Genomic DNA, 15,270 nt, shown 5'->3' with positions numbered 1-15,270 from the left:
ATCTTCCAAGTCATGAGCTTTGCGCTCTTGGGACCAACGTGACTCCCAGGCTGGCCCTTGTTGGAGAATTCTTTTCTGTTACAGGTGGACAAACTGAGGCTCAGAGGGGAAAGGACCAAACGTGGGACGCACCCCACCCCACAGATCTCCAGAATTCTCTTTTGGTGAACTGCCCCTACCCCCTCCCGCCCTGCCTTCCCCAGGAGTCAAGGGAAGGATACGAGGGCAAGGGGCACAGGCCTAGGCCTAGGGCAGCCCCCAGCCTTCACAAAGGCTTCCGGAGCCCTCGGGCCCTGCCCTCACTCCCTCACGGGCCCCGAAACATCTTGCTGTGATTATTCTGCAGAGAGCAGAGTGGAACTACGCGAGGCTCTTCTCGGCACTCAGCATGGGGGTGAGGGCCTGTGCACGATGGGGCCCCCGTGGTGGCTGAGGACAAGGTGGGGCTGAAGGACAGGCCTGAGGCTTTCCGCTCACCAGCTTAATTGGGGATCTAATCGTTGTTATTATTTATAACTCGCGCTTGAACCCTCGCCAGGAGAGTGTGTTCACAGCCTGCACTATCCGGGCAGGCGTTAAATAATTAAACCAAGGGTCTAATCGGCGGTGAAACTCTCCAAGGGCCCCCACTTCCTTAGTTCGTTGATTGTTGATATTTTGGGGGTGAAATATGACCATTTTTACGATCAAAGAGATCAGGGTTCCAAAGGAAAGAAACGGAAAAAAAGGAGGGGCGGTGGGGGACTCTTCCAGTTTTCTTTTCCTCTGACTTAGCGGTCTGGTAAAGTTTCTTTAGACATGCAAAGATTTACACACCTTTCTGCAGGGAGCCTTAAATTACTCCCCATTCCTCACACATTTCCCCAAGCAGCCAGGAACAGTAAGTCATTGAGAAATGAACAGGCCCCCCTGTAATCGCTCCGGCGGCCTTTGAGAAGGAGAATGTCTAATGACTTTTTTTGAAGTGGAGGTCAAGGTTTTTTAAATAAAACAATCTGTATTAATGCAATTTCCTTTTTAGCTATAGCGTTGGATTTTTTTTTTCTCCTTTTTCTCCTTTTTTTCTTATGGGGGGAGGGACGGGAGGCAGGGAGGGGGGAAGAGCATCATTGTTCTCTTGCCAGACAACACGTCCCTAATGAGATACATTTATTTAAAACTCTGTACATCATCACCCTGTCAGGGCCTCCAAGGGGGACGCCGAGTCTCCCTCTTGGTTTGTTTCGGATTAGCAGGGCTGGTGGATGGCCCTGCAGTCCGGCTGCTTTGGCGGCCACCGTCTCTTCCCGCTGCCCCCCCTTAGCGGGGCCTCGATCGCTGCATTGTGTGCCCGCGCCCTCACCCCGTCTGATCACCCAGATCTTAGTACAGCCCTTTGGCCTCTGGTCCTCGGTCCTCGGCTTTCCCGTCCCGCCTCCACCCCAGCTGCCTCTGCTGCTCAGTGCTGGCCCCTCGGGGTCCTTTTTTCCCTGGCCCACGAGGAAATATGGCTCTGTGGTTATGTCAGTGACAGAAATGACATGACCGCCCCGGACAGAACCGAGTTCCGGTCCCAACTTGGTCCCTTTCCAACCTCCTCCATCTCCCCAGTTTCCCTAAGGCTTCATTTACTTATCTGTTCACTGGGAGGATAATTACCTGCACACCTGGCGGCTGCAAGAAGGTGCTGCTGGGTCTCCCTAGCATCTGCCTGGTGTCCAGCCCGCAGAGCACATCCACTTAGAGCAGCGGCCACTGTCACCACCACTACTGCTCCCCCAAACCTAGAGCAGGAGCTGGCCTGTCCCCCCTCCCCCAGCCCACCCCAGCTCACAGGCTGGTTCACCCAAACGCAGGGCTTAGTACCTCTATCAACACGTTTTTTAATTGAATGCCTTCCAGTGCTGGGAGCCGGCTGGGGCACTGGGGATAGAGTGGTGACCCAGACAGCCCAGTCCTGCAGAGAAGTCAATAAGCCAATCTCAACAGAGAAGTAAGCAGGTCCGGGCTCCACGGGGGAGAGGGCTGGGGGAGGGGCATCAGGGAGGGCTTCCCTAAGGAAGCTGACTCTTCAGCCTTGAGCAGGATTTAGCAGGTGACAGGAGACAGAGTCTAGGGGTGGCCAGGCAGGAGACCCAGCATGTGCAAAGGATGCCCAGAGCCTCCAACCTTCCCTGTTCCAAGCATCCTCTTTGGTCCTGCCGTGTCTCACTTTCCTCTCCAAGCCAAGAGCTTGAATTACATTTTTCAACTGCTCCGCAGGTACCAAGGTCATGAGATATCCATTCCACAAATAGGCACCACGCTCCTTCCTCTGCCTGCCCTGGGCTAGACCCGGGGTTAAGCTGCGGACCACGCTGGAGCTGGCTCCTGCCCTACATGGAAGAGTGAAGATGGATACGGAACTCGGGGTAAACTTCAGCCGTCCTGGGGTGGGGGGCGGCTCTGGGGGAAGAGGGATCAGAGAAGGGCCCCCAGGCTGCACAGGCTGCAGGGCAGGTGTTGGGTTTTAGGGGAGGAAGGGAATTAGCCCAGAAGTGGTCACCCCAGAGTGGAGACCCTTTTCCTCCCCTACAGCCCTGGCTGGCAGGAGCCTTGGGGGCCTTTTGGGGCCTGGGGACTCTGGGACCTGGGGGAGGGGGGGGCAGTAAGCTTGGAGACCAGGGGCAGGATTGCTAACATGCAGGAGTCTGGCTTAAAGGGGACTAGGCCAGCGTCAGATGGCTCAGCCACGGGGCTCAAGGCTGGGAAGCTGCCCACCCGTCCCCGTGCCCATGAGCACCCGCTCTGACCCAGCTCCGGGCTGCAGCCTGGGGCCTGGAGGGTCCTGTTCCACAGGGGCAAGAGAGAGACCCCCCAGGCCTCTGTCTACACCTCCTCTCTTAGCCAACTCTGGCCCGGAGAGACTGACTGTTTCTCCCCAGAGCCTATACCTGGGCCCAGCACTGACTGCCCAGGGAAGCGATTACCATCACAGTGACCCGGGCAGCACATCTAGACAGTATCACACAGGCCTGGGATCAAACCACGGCACTGGCACTCAAGTGCTCTGTGACCTTGGGGAAGTCACTTCCCTCTCATCTGTAGCTACACCTCAGGGGTGTCGGGAGGCTTCAGCCGCGATGCGTTTCAAGCAGGGCAGGGGCTTGATAAATGCTGGCTACCTGAGGGACCCTTGGCCTGGCATGTTGTTTTCTGGGATTTTCTGGGACTTCCTGTCTTGGTCTGTGAAGTAGACCTTTACCTCCTGTCACTGCCGATGCCTCTGAGGCCACATCCCCGGGCACCGCCCGGCCACCCGCCCCACCTCTTCTTTCCTGGCTCTCCCGTCCCTGCCTCTGTCTCAGCGTTCAGCCAGCTCCTCTCCTGCCTCTGTCTGGGCCTCCACCACGGTTTCATTGCCTCTGGTTTCCCTCTGTCTCTGTCTGCCAGGAATCGTGTCCCAGAGGAACCAGTACTCTAGGGCTCTCCTGTGTTCCCTTTTACAGCGGTGAGATGGGAAGAGGGAGGGAGGGAATGAGAGAGAGAGAGAGAGAGAGAGAGAGAGAGAGGAGGGAAAAAAAATCAAAGCCTGCATATTGGTTCCAGATGTGGCTCTCTCTCACAGCCCTCTCCAGCAATTTAATTAAATTCCCCCAGACAGCCAGGAGGGTTTCTTAATGATCAAATTTCCCGGCTCCCCTCCTTGAACGGGCCCACTCTGTCTCCCTGACGGATGGCCGACGGGATTCTTCCTGCCGTCAGCTTTGCCAAGCAGGGCCAGGGGGGTGGAATAGGGGGCTTCCCCGGAGCACAAAGGACCCGTCCTGCGCCCACCTCTGCCCCCCTCCATCCCCAAGGGCTCTGAGCCTTGCCCCCCCGACCCCCACCCCCGAGCCTATCCTTAGCAGAGCCTGCCTGGGCCAAGCTGCAGTGGCTGGGGGGGGCTCAGTGGTCCCCTCCCATGAGCTCCGCCTCTGGGCCGGCCTGCTGGGGACTGATGCCACGTGGGTGCCAGCAGGGGTCAGATGGGGAGTCTGGGATCAGTACTCTGGGCTCACAGACCAGCCAGAGATGGGGCAGGCTCGGATCTGCTGGGCACCCTTCCGAACCCATCTGGCAGGGAGATAGACCAAGACTCAGAGAGGGCAAGGCCGGGTCCAAGATCACACATACCTGCTTGCCAGGGACAGGAAAGTCATAGGCAAGCTGATCAGTATTTAGGTGGAGAGGCTGTGCCAGGGAGAGACCTGGGATGGTTCCCCCATGTGAAGCTAAGGGTCACTCTCAGTAGGACCCCTCCCTGACTTCTGGAGTGGGGAGGAATCTAGGTGAGCCTTGCAACCACCATCTTCTTGTGCCAGTGAGGCAGTGAGGCTGAGAGAGGGCCAGGCCAGAGCCCAGGCCCCAGACTCCCTCCTGTCTTGAGGCGAGGGGCCTGAGGGCCTCTGTGTGAATTGAATGTTTGCATTCCCCAACCTGCAAATTCATATGTTGAAGCCCTAACCGCCAATGTGATGGTATTAGGAGGTGGGCCCACTGAAAGGAGTTAGGTTGGATGAGGTCATGAGGGTGGAGCACCCATGATGGGATTAGTGCCCTTATAAGACCAGGATGTGGTCATGTGAGTGCATGGGGAGATGGTGGCCACCTGCAAGCCCAGAGAAGAGGTTTTGGAATGAAATCTACCTTACTGGCATCTTGATCTTGAATTTCCCAGCCTCCAGAACTGTGAGAAATAAATATATGTTGTTGAAGCCACCTAACCTACAGTACTTTGTACGGCAGCCCGTGCTGACTAAGACAGGCTGTAAGCACCTTCTCACCCTGTTCTCCTGGGTGAATCCCTAAGGACCCACCTCATCTGGAAGAGGATGGGGGTCAGGTGGGGCCTCTGATGTGGGCACACAAGGATGACAGAGAAAGGGAGGATCCCTCATCTTCCCCTCTGAGGCTCTGGGCTACCCACCTGAGGCTTCAGCAGGGCCTGACCCAGCCCATAACTGGCTCTCACAGGCCCCACACCTGGCCAGGCATCGGGACCACCTGGCAGTGTCTGGGTGTGGAATGGGGTGGGGGGATAAGTCAGGGAGGAGGCTGCCCTTAGAGCAGGGGACTCTGGCCAGCAGGGCCGGATTTCCTGGAGGGCACAGGTGGCAGGGGAGGAGCAGGGGAGGCCACTGGGGGCAGAGATGTCCCTGGGTGTCGGGGTCTCCAAAATGCTCCTGGGTGCTGGAGAGCAAATGGAATGAGGGAGGGGACAGGAAAGTCTTTCCCTGGCCCAGCTGAGGCCCTGCCACCCACTCCGGATCCCGGTCCCCTGGTCCCTCAGCTCCTCCCTGAGCTCACAGAGGACCAGGCCCTTCAGCATGGGGACGGTGGCCAAACAGGGCCAAGCAGGCCAGGCCTCCTGGGGTCTTGAGGGTCAGGGGTCAGGGCGGGGTCAGGTGTGGGGGAGGGGAAAGGAGAGGGAGGGAAGCCGGCCTGAGGAGGAGGGGCGCAGGCAGAAGGAAGCCCAGGGCGGTGGCCCCAAGACGGCACTGGAGGAGTCCACCCAGGCCGCCTGCTGCTCCCGCTGCCAGGCCTGAAGCTGGAGGTTCCACCAAGGAGAGGGGGAAGCATATTCCTTGTGGCAGATTTGCTGCGTTTTCCAAATATCTCACTTTATGGAATCTCTGCCAAATCAAAAAAAAAGAGAGAGAAATAAAAGGGGGGCCTTTTACTCAATTTCTCTCTCCAGGGCCTTATAAGGGACAGACCTTGCTGCCGACCGCCCCTCCTGGACAGGGGGCACCAGGAAGGTGGGGTGCCGGGCCGGGGCCGTGACACCACCCCTCCTGCAGCCCCTGCCCTGAGCGTGTGTGTGTGTGTGTGTGTGTGAATGAGTGTGCATGATTGTGTGTCTGAGCAAGTGAGTGTTTGCGTGTGAGAATGTCTTCTGAGTGTGAATGCGGTGTCACAGGCACATGTGGGTGTGTGAGGGCTCCTGTGTGTGAGAATCTGTGTGAGTGTGTGAACCGGTGAGCATGAGTGTGTGAGGGAGGGAAGCAGGAGAGAGTGCAGGGGACCGTGGCTGGGCAGGGCCAGGTGTCCTGAGCCGGGGTCCAGGGAGCCCTTAAGGGCTAGGCTCGGGATCGAGTCCCGGAGGCCCCTCGCTAGCCAGCTTCCCTGGAGCTGGTCAGTTCTCTCTCTGGGCCTCGGTCTCCCAGACTACGACACGGGAATCCTGCTGTCACTTCCTTCCTGGAGCGTTATGACGAGCTGATGAGACATCCGTGCTGAGCTTCTAATCTGATTCCCAAGGCACAGGACTCACTCCACCAAAGGCTGCTGCTGTCATCAACGTATCATTCATACGATCAGGCTGGGCCCTGAGGTACCCAAGGACTGGGGAGGGGAGTGGTGGGGGTGCCCAGGGGCGGGGGATTCAGGAAGGCCTGTGTGCTGGGAAGGATGTCACTAGGTGGAGTTGGGAGGAGAAAAGGTTTTGTGGACGGACCTTGCCCTGGTGTTCACGGCCTTACCTTCAACCCCAGGCGTAAAAGTGTGCAGGGCCTGATCCCCTGCCTCTGGCTGATTCAGTCTCAGGTAAGACACATTCATTGGTAAGAAGGTAGAAGACACAGAGAAGCACAAAGAAGATCAAAGTTCTCCAGCTCCCAGCGCCCAGAAACAACCACCACTCATATCTCAGCACAGGGTCGTCAAGAATTACTCCTGCCCACGAGCAAATGCATACACACACACGCATGCGCACACACACACACACACACCACTTTTTCCTAAGTGGGATCAGAGAGTACCTACTGTTCTGTAACTTGCTTTGCTGAGCTGCTATAGGGAAGAGTCAAGCACATGGTAAGTCTTATATGTCAGCTATTATCACTGTTGGTGTTGGGCTAGAGAGGCCAAACTTCTCTCCTTATGTTTGTTGACAGTAGTTTTTCATCCTTTCTGACTTGCCTGTGTATGTCCTTTGCCCATTTTTCTCTTAGTGTTTTTGCCTTCTTCTTGTTGATTTTAACAGTGCTTTATATATGAAGGTTATCCCCCTCTGTGCATTGGATAGTCAGAGTGACTCCCAAACTGCCCCAGGAGAAGGAGGCAGGGACAGACGCTGCCAGGGTCTGAGCACTGGGTGCTTGGCCCCAGCCCCCCAACCCCAGCCTGCTAAGAACCCTGGAGTTGGGCATCAGGAAGCAGCCGGGCTGACAGGGCAGTGAGAGGCAGTGGCAGGGAAAAAAGAGAAGGTTCAGAGCTGAAATGAGAGGCTCTGAGCGACAGAGCCTTAATAGGAGGCAGATGGAGGAAACAGGGTTGCCCTTGCTGATAGGAAGGAGGTCATGGGTCATGGAGCTTTCTAAAGATAGGAGCCTGGGAGACGGGCAGGCGACAGGGCCTGCTCCATGGTGTGGTGCCCAAGGACTGTGACAGAGCAGGGCTCAGCCCCTCCCTCCAGCATATCCAGACCCTCCCAGGCCCAGAACCAGAGGAACTGCAGGGCACCTGAGGCCCGGTATATGGAAGAGCTCCCCCAACCTTGGGTTAAAGTCCCAACCTAGCTGTTTAACATCGGGCAAGCACCCAAACCTCTCTGAGCCTCAGTTTCCTTGTTGAAAACGGGGTTAATACCATCACCTGCTTAGGGGGTGTGTATTAAGATTAGTATGTCAAGTGTTTAGCTCAGTGCCTGGCACATCAAAAGCGCTCAGTAAATAAAAGTTAACTTGTGATTGGGACTTCCCTGGTGGCGCAGTGGTTAAGAATCCGCCTGCCAATGCAGGGGACACAGGTTTGATCCCCGGTCTGGGAAGATCCTACATGCCGCGGAGCAACTAAGCCCATGCGCCACAACTACTGAGCCCATGTGCTGCAACTACTGAAGCCCACGTGCCTATAGTCCGTGGTCCGCAACAAGAGAAGCCACCGCAATGAGAAGCCCGTGCACCACAACGAAGAGTAGACTCCACTCACTGCAACTAGAGAAAGCCCCCGCGCAGCAACGAAGACCCAAGGCAGCCAAAAAAAAAAAAAAAAAAGTGAATTCATGATTGTCACCATCCTAATCACAGGACAGTTATAGTTTTCTTGGTGGTAGAGCCCATCGGTGACATCAAGGACCTCTTCATTGGCTCCAACACTGTCAGAGCTGAAGGGCCTTCAGGTTACAGGTGGGGAAACTGAGGCCCAGAGACCAGAAGGGCCGTGCCTGGGGTCATCCATTGGAGCACCTTTAGTTGTGTCCTCCAAAGAGATATTTTCAAGTCCTAACCCTGTGGAAACTATGACAGTGATCCTATTAGGAAATAAGGTTTTGGCAAAGGTAATCAAGTTAAAATGAATTCACACTGGATTAGGGTGGGCCATAAATCCAGTGACTGGCGCCATTTAGGAAGGACAGGGAGATTTGGACAGAGAGACAGACACAGGGAAGAAGGCCATGTGAACACAAAGGTAGGCAGGGATTGGGGTGACGCTGCCACAAGCCATGCCCGGGGCTGCCAGAACCTTCCCTAGTGTCTTCAGAGGGAGCACGGCCCTGCCTACACTTTGACGTCAGATTTCCGGCCCCCAGAACTGGGAGAGAATACACTTCTGTTGTTCGAAGCCATCCAGTTTGTGGTGCTTTGTTACCAGGGCCTTATGAAGCCAGGGTAGAAGCTGGCCTCAGACCGGGCTGTGCCCACCACTCCCAGTTCTGCCCTGGACCCCATTCTAGGTGGGCCTCCTCCAGTTACCTCCACGTGCTCTAGCCTTCTCCAGGCCTCTCGGGGCTCTCACCTGAGCCGTGGAGCAAGTGACCCGGGATCAAATAGGGCTGTGAAACCTGGGGGCTGCTGCACCATTCAGGGCCTGGGGATCAACTGAGGGGTGGGGTGTGGATCCTTCAGACAGGGGCAGACATTCCCAAACCCCCAGGGTAACGTCTGGGGAGGCTGAGGCACTTCAGAGCAAACCCCCATCCGGATGCACCTTGTCGCCAGATAGGGATTTGGGCCCAGGTGCCCGATGTTCTGATTTTACCAGACAAGCTGGAAATCGGCGACGTGAGCAAAAAATGTCCCAATTTCCCTTAAGGAGAAGATACTTCTTCCTGGAGTGAGAACCAAGGCAGATGTGTGCTGGGAACCAGGGACCCTTTGGTCTGGAGCCCCCCCTAAGCTGGCCTGTCCTAACAGGGCTTAAACCCCACCCCTCTTTCTTGCTCCTTTAGGCAACGGAGGGGCAGGCAAAACGAGGCCTTCTGAGGCCTGATGGGGATTTTAATAGCTCATCACTTGATACGCACGACCACCTTGTAAACTGAACAATAATAACAGTGAGCAATTCTCCAGCCCCTGCTGTGTACTCCACGCTGCTGGGTCCCCATAGCTGGACCTGGAATACCTTGGACTGGGTTTTCTTGCTAAGACTGTTTTTGCTCTTGGCAGGGGAGCCTTATTCTATCTATCTTTTTACATTTAATCATAGACACACGGGGTTGTCTTTAAATTCATCTCTAAACGTTTTCTACTTCGCCCAACAACGCTTGCCTCTGACAGGTGCCAGGCGGGAGAGCTCCCACGCCCATGTGGTGGAAGTGGGGGTAGATGGGAGACCAGGGCTGCCACGGGCACAGCTGGGACTGGCGCACCTCTTCATAACGGACTTTCCAGAATCACGAAGACATCAGGGCTCCACTGTGGGCCTCAAGGTTGTGGAGGTTCAAATGCGAGGCCCAAGGCCGGATGCCTACACCCCAGAAAAGTGGCCCCAGGCTTGGGCTCCTTCCTGCTAGACTTCACTTCCACCCACAGTGACAGAGCTCTTGATCCAGGTTCTCGCGTGCGTTTGATTATCCCCATTATACAGATGAAGAAATTGAAGTTCATTGAGTCCATCAAGGCGGAAAGTGGAAGGAGACGGCAGCCTGCGGGGCCAGGAGCTCCAGGGGACAGAGACTCGGGAATCATCCCCATCGCCCGTCGGGTTGGGTGTGGTCCAGTCAGCGTGGGGCGAGGCGAGAGCCAGGCCCAGCCGTGGTCCGACCCGAGTCCATGGCGGCTCGCGGGCGCCGGGGGTTCGAGTCACCTCCACCGCGGGAAGGAGTTGGACAGGGGTCAAGCCGGTGTGCTCGCTCAATGGGCGGAGCTCGGACGACGCCCAGCGGCCGCGGGCGGGATCGCAGGGCGGAGCCGGGCCGGGCAGGCAAGGGACGGGCCCTCCAAGGGCTGGGATCCGGCTGGGCTGCAGGTCCGCGCCCTGCAGTCTCCCAGGGCCGCCCCCCAGACACCCCCAGTTGGCGCGCCCAGTCGCGCCGCGGTCCTCCCAGCCCGCAGAGGGCGCTGTCGTCCCCCGCTCTCTTTCCCGGGCCGGAGCGGGCCGGAAGTTTCAGTGTTACTTCCGGCGCGGAGCAGTTGGTTGGGCGGTGCAGTTGGCCGGCGAGGGGACTGGACCAGCAGTGGCCAAGCTTGGCCGAGACCGCGGCCCCCGGAACGTGCCCAATCGGCGTCTCGGCCTCGGCGGAAGGTGCGGCCGCCGCAATGCCGTTCCTGCACGGCTTCCGGAGGATTATCTTCGAGTACCAGCCGCTAGTGGATGCGATTCTGGGCTCCTTGGGCATCCAGGACCCCGAGCGGCAGGAGCCCCTGGACGGGTAACTCGCTCCCTTCCCGCCTCCGACCCGGAGCTGCATCCCTTTCATTGTCACTACAAACATGGCGGGGCGAGGCGGGCGGTGTCCCCACCTGACAGATAAGACAGACGGCGGTGGTGAGGACTCCCAGCTAGCGCAGGCAGGGCCGGAGGGTGGGGTGTCGGTAGGGCCTCCGCCTCAGGGCCCCACCCTGCGCCCTGCCTGTCCTGTGCCCTCCACCTGGAGTTGCAGAGGAGCAGGGTGGAATCTGTGAGCAGTGCGAAATGCGCTTTCCATGGCCGAGTTTGCACAGGCGCGGGTCTATCCGTGAACCGGTGGGAACGGTGTTAGAAAGCGCATCGTTCAGGGCTACGTCAGTGAGCTAAACCCCCAGCCTTCATGATGCTTGTGCTCCAGAGGAGAGAGACCGACAGTCATAAGTGAACTTAAGTAAATAGTGTATTAGGTGGAACAGAGAAAAGAGCAGAGGAAAGGGGGATCAGGTGTGCGTTTTGGGGACCCGTTGGAATTGGCGAGGGAGGTAGGTGGGTTGGGACTTTGTGTGTGCTCAGCCTTCAGAACACCAGACGTCCCTGGGTGTGAGCGAGGGAGGAGGTCTGCTGACTGCCCTGGCTGTGGGGTTGCCTGGGCTGGTCTGGCATCCTCTGCCGCTCAGGGACAGTCACTGTCTGCGGTGGGAGGGTGTCAGTGTCTGGTACTTGATCTTGGCCACAAGAGTTCCCTCCAGTGCCAACAGCCCAGGTGTATGAGGCTTTGTACCCAAGCCAGGGGCTAGATTCTCTGGGCCGCTTGGAGGGAGGCTGAAGACAGCCCCAGTCCTTTCTCAGCAAACCCGAGGAGTCTGCTCCAGTGAGCAGATCCAGCTTGGCCCTCTCTACCACCGACCTTTTCTAAAGAGACTTTCAGCCCCACGGAGCCAGGGCCCTGCCTGTGTGTGACAGCAGGAGACTAAAGGCCACCTGCCCACAGGGTACCCAGCCAGCTGGTCCCACTGCTGTTCCCACCCTCAACTGGTCTGCCTCTCTCCTGCCCCAGGCCCAGTTATGTCGCCAGCGAGGAGAGCCGGATCCTCGTTCTCACTGAGCTGCTGGAGAGAAAAGCCCACTCTCCATTTTACCAGGAAGGCGTGAGCAACGCCCTGCTGAAGATGGCTGAGCTGGGACTGACGCGCGCAGCTGACGTTCTCCTGCGGAATGGGGCCAACCTCAACTTCGAAGGTCAGCTGGAGCCCAGAGGGGCCGGGGTGGGTAGGTGGCTTAAGTGTGGCCCTGCTTTGGGTGGGCGGCCAAGCCTTCGGGGTCTGCTTTTACTGTTCTCTTGGGAGATACTTCCCTCATTTATGTCACGGGTGATGACTAAGGACACCCACATTGGGTGGCCTCCCATCCCCCTGCGGGCTTTCGAATGGCCCTTAACCACCTCTGATCAAGAGCGAGTTTGTCACTGCTTCTACCATGTGATTGCTTTAGCAAACTTTCCCCCAGCTCCCAGCTAAATCCCTGCCTCCATTAATGTGAAAATGTGGCTGCTGGCGCTGTGCCCAGAGCTCAGGGAATGTAATTTTCTGACACTCGTTCTGAGCCACCTTGCATTCTTGTTCTTGCCACAGGGAGAGGGGAAAACAGATAAGACTCACTGGGCATAAATGACAGCAGGACGCTGTTGGCTTCTAGCTTGTGTGCTGGGGGTGGTGATGGAGCCATTATTCCTTCCCTCTTCGCTTTCACCCTGGGAGGGCAGGCAGAGTCGGCCAGGAGACATGCAGGGCTGACTTGGGGCCGACTTGGGGGTTTTGTGCTGACACAGGATGTGGCCAGGTGTGTCTCCCCTCCCCATTTGAGGACAGGCTCAGAGGCTTCTAGGCTCCTGGAGGGTCACAGAGCTGAGAGAGGTGGGGGAGGCATTGTGAAGTCAGCCACTGGGAGACCCAGCTGTGAGAACTTGGCTTTTATTGCAAGACTTACGGAGCTGTCACTCTGCGTATTCCTCCCAACAGCCCTGTTTAGGTCCCATTTTACAGAAGGAACTAAGACCCGGATTAAGTACGATGTCCATTAATCAGAACAGCCCCAGGATCCAAACCTAGGCCTGACTCCATGCACTGTCCGACGAAGACAGCTGTGTCCCGACCCCTCGTGGTGCTGGGAGCCCTTAGGTCGGAGCACTGCGGCTGGGCTGCCAGGCTGGTCCTGGGACCCTGCGAGAATGTGCTGACAGGCAGGACTGACGTAAGCTGTGTCTGTGCCCTCAGACCCGGTCACCTACTACACGGCCCTGCACATTGCCGTCCTGCGAAACCAGCCTGACATGGTGGAGCTGCTGGTGCGCCACGGGGCCGACATTAACCGCAGGGACCGGGTAAGAGCCAGGTCCGGCCTGCTCTGAAGGGGGGATGTGGTCGGGGCCCTGAGCAGCTCACAGGCCCCCGGGCCGACGCGGCTGTGCTTTCTTGACTCAGATCCACGAGAGCAGCCCCTTGGACCTGGCCAGCGAGGAGCCGGAGCGCCTGCCCTGCCTGCAGCGCCTCCTGGACCTTGGAGCAGATGTCAACGCGGCCGACAAGCATGGTGGGTGCCTCCTGTAGAGGAGCAGGGTGGGCCTGGGCCGAATTGCCTTGTGGGGTTACCCAGGGTAACCCGGGGCGATGGCTTGGCAGGCAGGCTGGAGGCGGCCCCTCTGATGGCACAGCACGGCCGGGCGCACACTGGTGCATTTTGCTGACTCGCCGAGGCTTGAGAGGCAGTGCGTCATCGGTCCCGTAAGGGCATCTGTAGGAGGAAATGGGGTACCTGTGTGCTCAGCTTCTGAGGGACGGGGCTCCCTGTCGGGAGAGACCCAGCCTGGGTCTCAGGTAGCATCTCAGGGTCTAGAAAAGTCCTGCTTTCCCTGGCCCTTCTGTTCCCATTTTTGTGTGAGTGGAGTGAGAATGGCCAGAAACCTGTCATCCTCCGCGCAGAAACAGAGACACAGATGTAGAGAACAAACGTATGGACACCAAGGGGAGAAAGTGGCAGGGGGGCTGGTGGTGGGATGAATTGGGAGATTGGGATTGACATGTATACACTACCATGTGTAAAACAGATAGCTAGTGGGAACCTGCTATGTAAAAAATAAATAAATTCAAAAAATTCAAAAGAAAGAAACCTGTCACCCTCAGCCCCAGGTGAGAGAGGTCAGTCATTATTGAAGTTCGTTTTCTGGTCCCGAGGGTCTGTGTTTCCCTTCCACCTCTGGGGTTGGCCTGACCTCGGCTTCCCGGCCTCCCACTGCCCCCCACTCACTCTCCCTCCCTAGGAAAGACTGCTCTGCTCCATGCTCTGGCCAGCAGTGACGGGGTGCAAATCCACAACACTGAGAACATCCGCCTCTTGCTGGAAGGAGGTGAGCCTTGTCCTTCCATGCTGCCCCCTGGAACACGAAGCATTGCTTTGCCAGGGTTTAAGGCCTCCTCCCACCGTCTCTTCTCCCTCCTGGTTCTTCTAGGGGCGGATGTCAAGGCTACCACCAAAGACGGGGACACGGTGTTCACCTGCATCATCTTTCTGCTGGGCGAGACGGTGGGAGGTGACAAAGAGGAGGCCCAGTTGATCAACCGCTTCTGCTTCCAAGTAACGCAGCTGCTGCTGGCTCACGGCGCCGACCCCAGCGAGTGCCCGGCCCACGAGTCCCTCACGCACATCTGCCTCAAGAGCTTTAAGCTGCACTTCCCTCTCCTGCGCTTCCTGCTGGAGTCCGGGGCCGCCTATAACTGTTCCCTCCACGGCGCGTCCTGCTGGTCCGGCTTCCACATCATCTTCGAGAGGCTCTGCTCCCACCCAGGCTGCGCGGAGGACGAGAGTCACGTGGACCTGCTGCGCAAAGCTGAGACCGTCCTGGATCTCATGGTGACTAATTCCCACAAACTCCAGCTGCCTGAAAACTTCGATATCCATCCCGTGGGCAGCCTGGCAGACAAGATCCAGGCCCTTCACTTCTCCTTGAGGCAGCTGGAGAGCTACCCCCCACCCCTCAAGCACCTGTGTCGCGTTTACATCCGGCTCTACCTTCAGCCGTGGCCTGTGGACGCGAAGGTCAAGGCCCTACCTCTGCCCGACAGGCTCAAGTGGTACCTCCTCAGTGAGCACAGTGGCACCGTCGAAGACGACATCTGACAGCTGCGACTGCAGGGAACAGGGTCTGGGCAGCTCAACCTGTTGGTGGATTTAAGTACCTGTGGCGGCCTTAGGGGAGAACCTTCAGCCCCGTCTGTCAGAAGGTGCATGTTGGAGGTGAGACTGGATCCTTACTGAGGACAGAGAAAGCCAGGTGGAACCCGGCAGCTGCAAGCACCCCAGTGGGGAAAGGCTTCCGTCTTCCAGGCAGACCGCCCCCGCTTCCCTCTGGCAGCACCCCCAAGTCTCACCCCACAGTGGAACAAGGGACAGGGTTTAGACTTGGGACACGTTTGTACCCTCTCAGTCTGAGGGAAGCGCCAGGCATTTAGAGAAGCAGGGTAGCTCCGAGACCGGGCCCTCCTGCGGGCTGCAGGAAGCTGGCCTGTTCTGCGTGGAGACGCGGCTGAGGCCGGAGCAGGCGGGAGGGGCCTGCGGGGTGCAGCCCAGCCGAGACCCTTTACATGCGCCTCCGCTCCAGAGTCCGTCAGAAAGTAAGTGCTTCTGGGCAGGCAGGGAGGAAGC

The 15,270-nt window shown here is 57.8% G+C and overlaps 1 protein-coding gene across 2 annotated transcripts; it reads left to right on the top strand.

The window, feature by feature from the left end:
- The first annotated feature begins 10,356 nt into the window (after nucleotides 1-10,356).
- ASB6 (ankyrin repeat and SOCS box containing 6) lies at nucleotides 10,357-14,768 on the top strand. 2 transcript variants are annotated; one of them, XM_079927252.1, is made up of 6 exons: nucleotides 10,357-10,594; nucleotides 11,630-11,811; nucleotides 12,846-12,952; nucleotides 13,053-13,161; nucleotides 13,889-13,975; nucleotides 14,078-14,768. In XM_079927252.1, exons 1-6 carry the CDS (start codon nucleotides 10,482-10,484, stop codon nucleotides 14,743-14,745), a joined length of 1,266 nt encoding a protein of 421 aa, XP_079783378.1. In that variant the 5' UTR covers nucleotides 10,357-10,481; the 3' UTR covers nucleotides 14,746-14,768. The 2 variants fall into 2 exon arrangements, with proteins under 2 accessions (XP_079783378.1, XP_079783379.1); XM_079927253.1 differs by lacking the exon at nucleotides 13,053-13,161 and having other exon boundaries at nucleotides 14,078-14,330.
- Nucleotides 14,769-15,270: the final 502 nt, after the last annotated feature.

Source organism: Stenella coeruleoalba (assembly GCF_951394435.1).
Source record: "Stenella coeruleoalba genome assembly, chromosome: 7".
NCBI classification, from domain to species: domain Eukaryota; kingdom Metazoa; phylum Chordata; class Mammalia; order Artiodactyla; family Delphinidae; genus Stenella; species Stenella coeruleoalba.
This window is presented reverse-complemented; position numbering and strand designations above follow the sequence as displayed.

What these genes read in the sequence shown, in the direction of transcription:
- ASB6 (XM_079927252.1), top strand. Translation starts at nt 10,482, where the DNA reads ATGCCGTTCCTGCACGGCTTCCGGAGGATTATCTTCGAGTACCAGCCG. An exon ending in CGGCAGGAGCCCCTGGACGG is followed by an intron (nt 10,595 to 11,629) that starts GTAACTCGCTCC and finishes CTCCTGCCCCAG; the next exon opens with GCCCAGTTATGTCGCCAGCG. An exon ending in CAACGCGGCCGACAAGCATG is followed by an intron (nt 13,162 to 13,888) that starts GTGGGTGCCTCC and finishes CTCCCTCCCTAG; the next exon opens with GAAAGACTGCTCTGCTCCAT.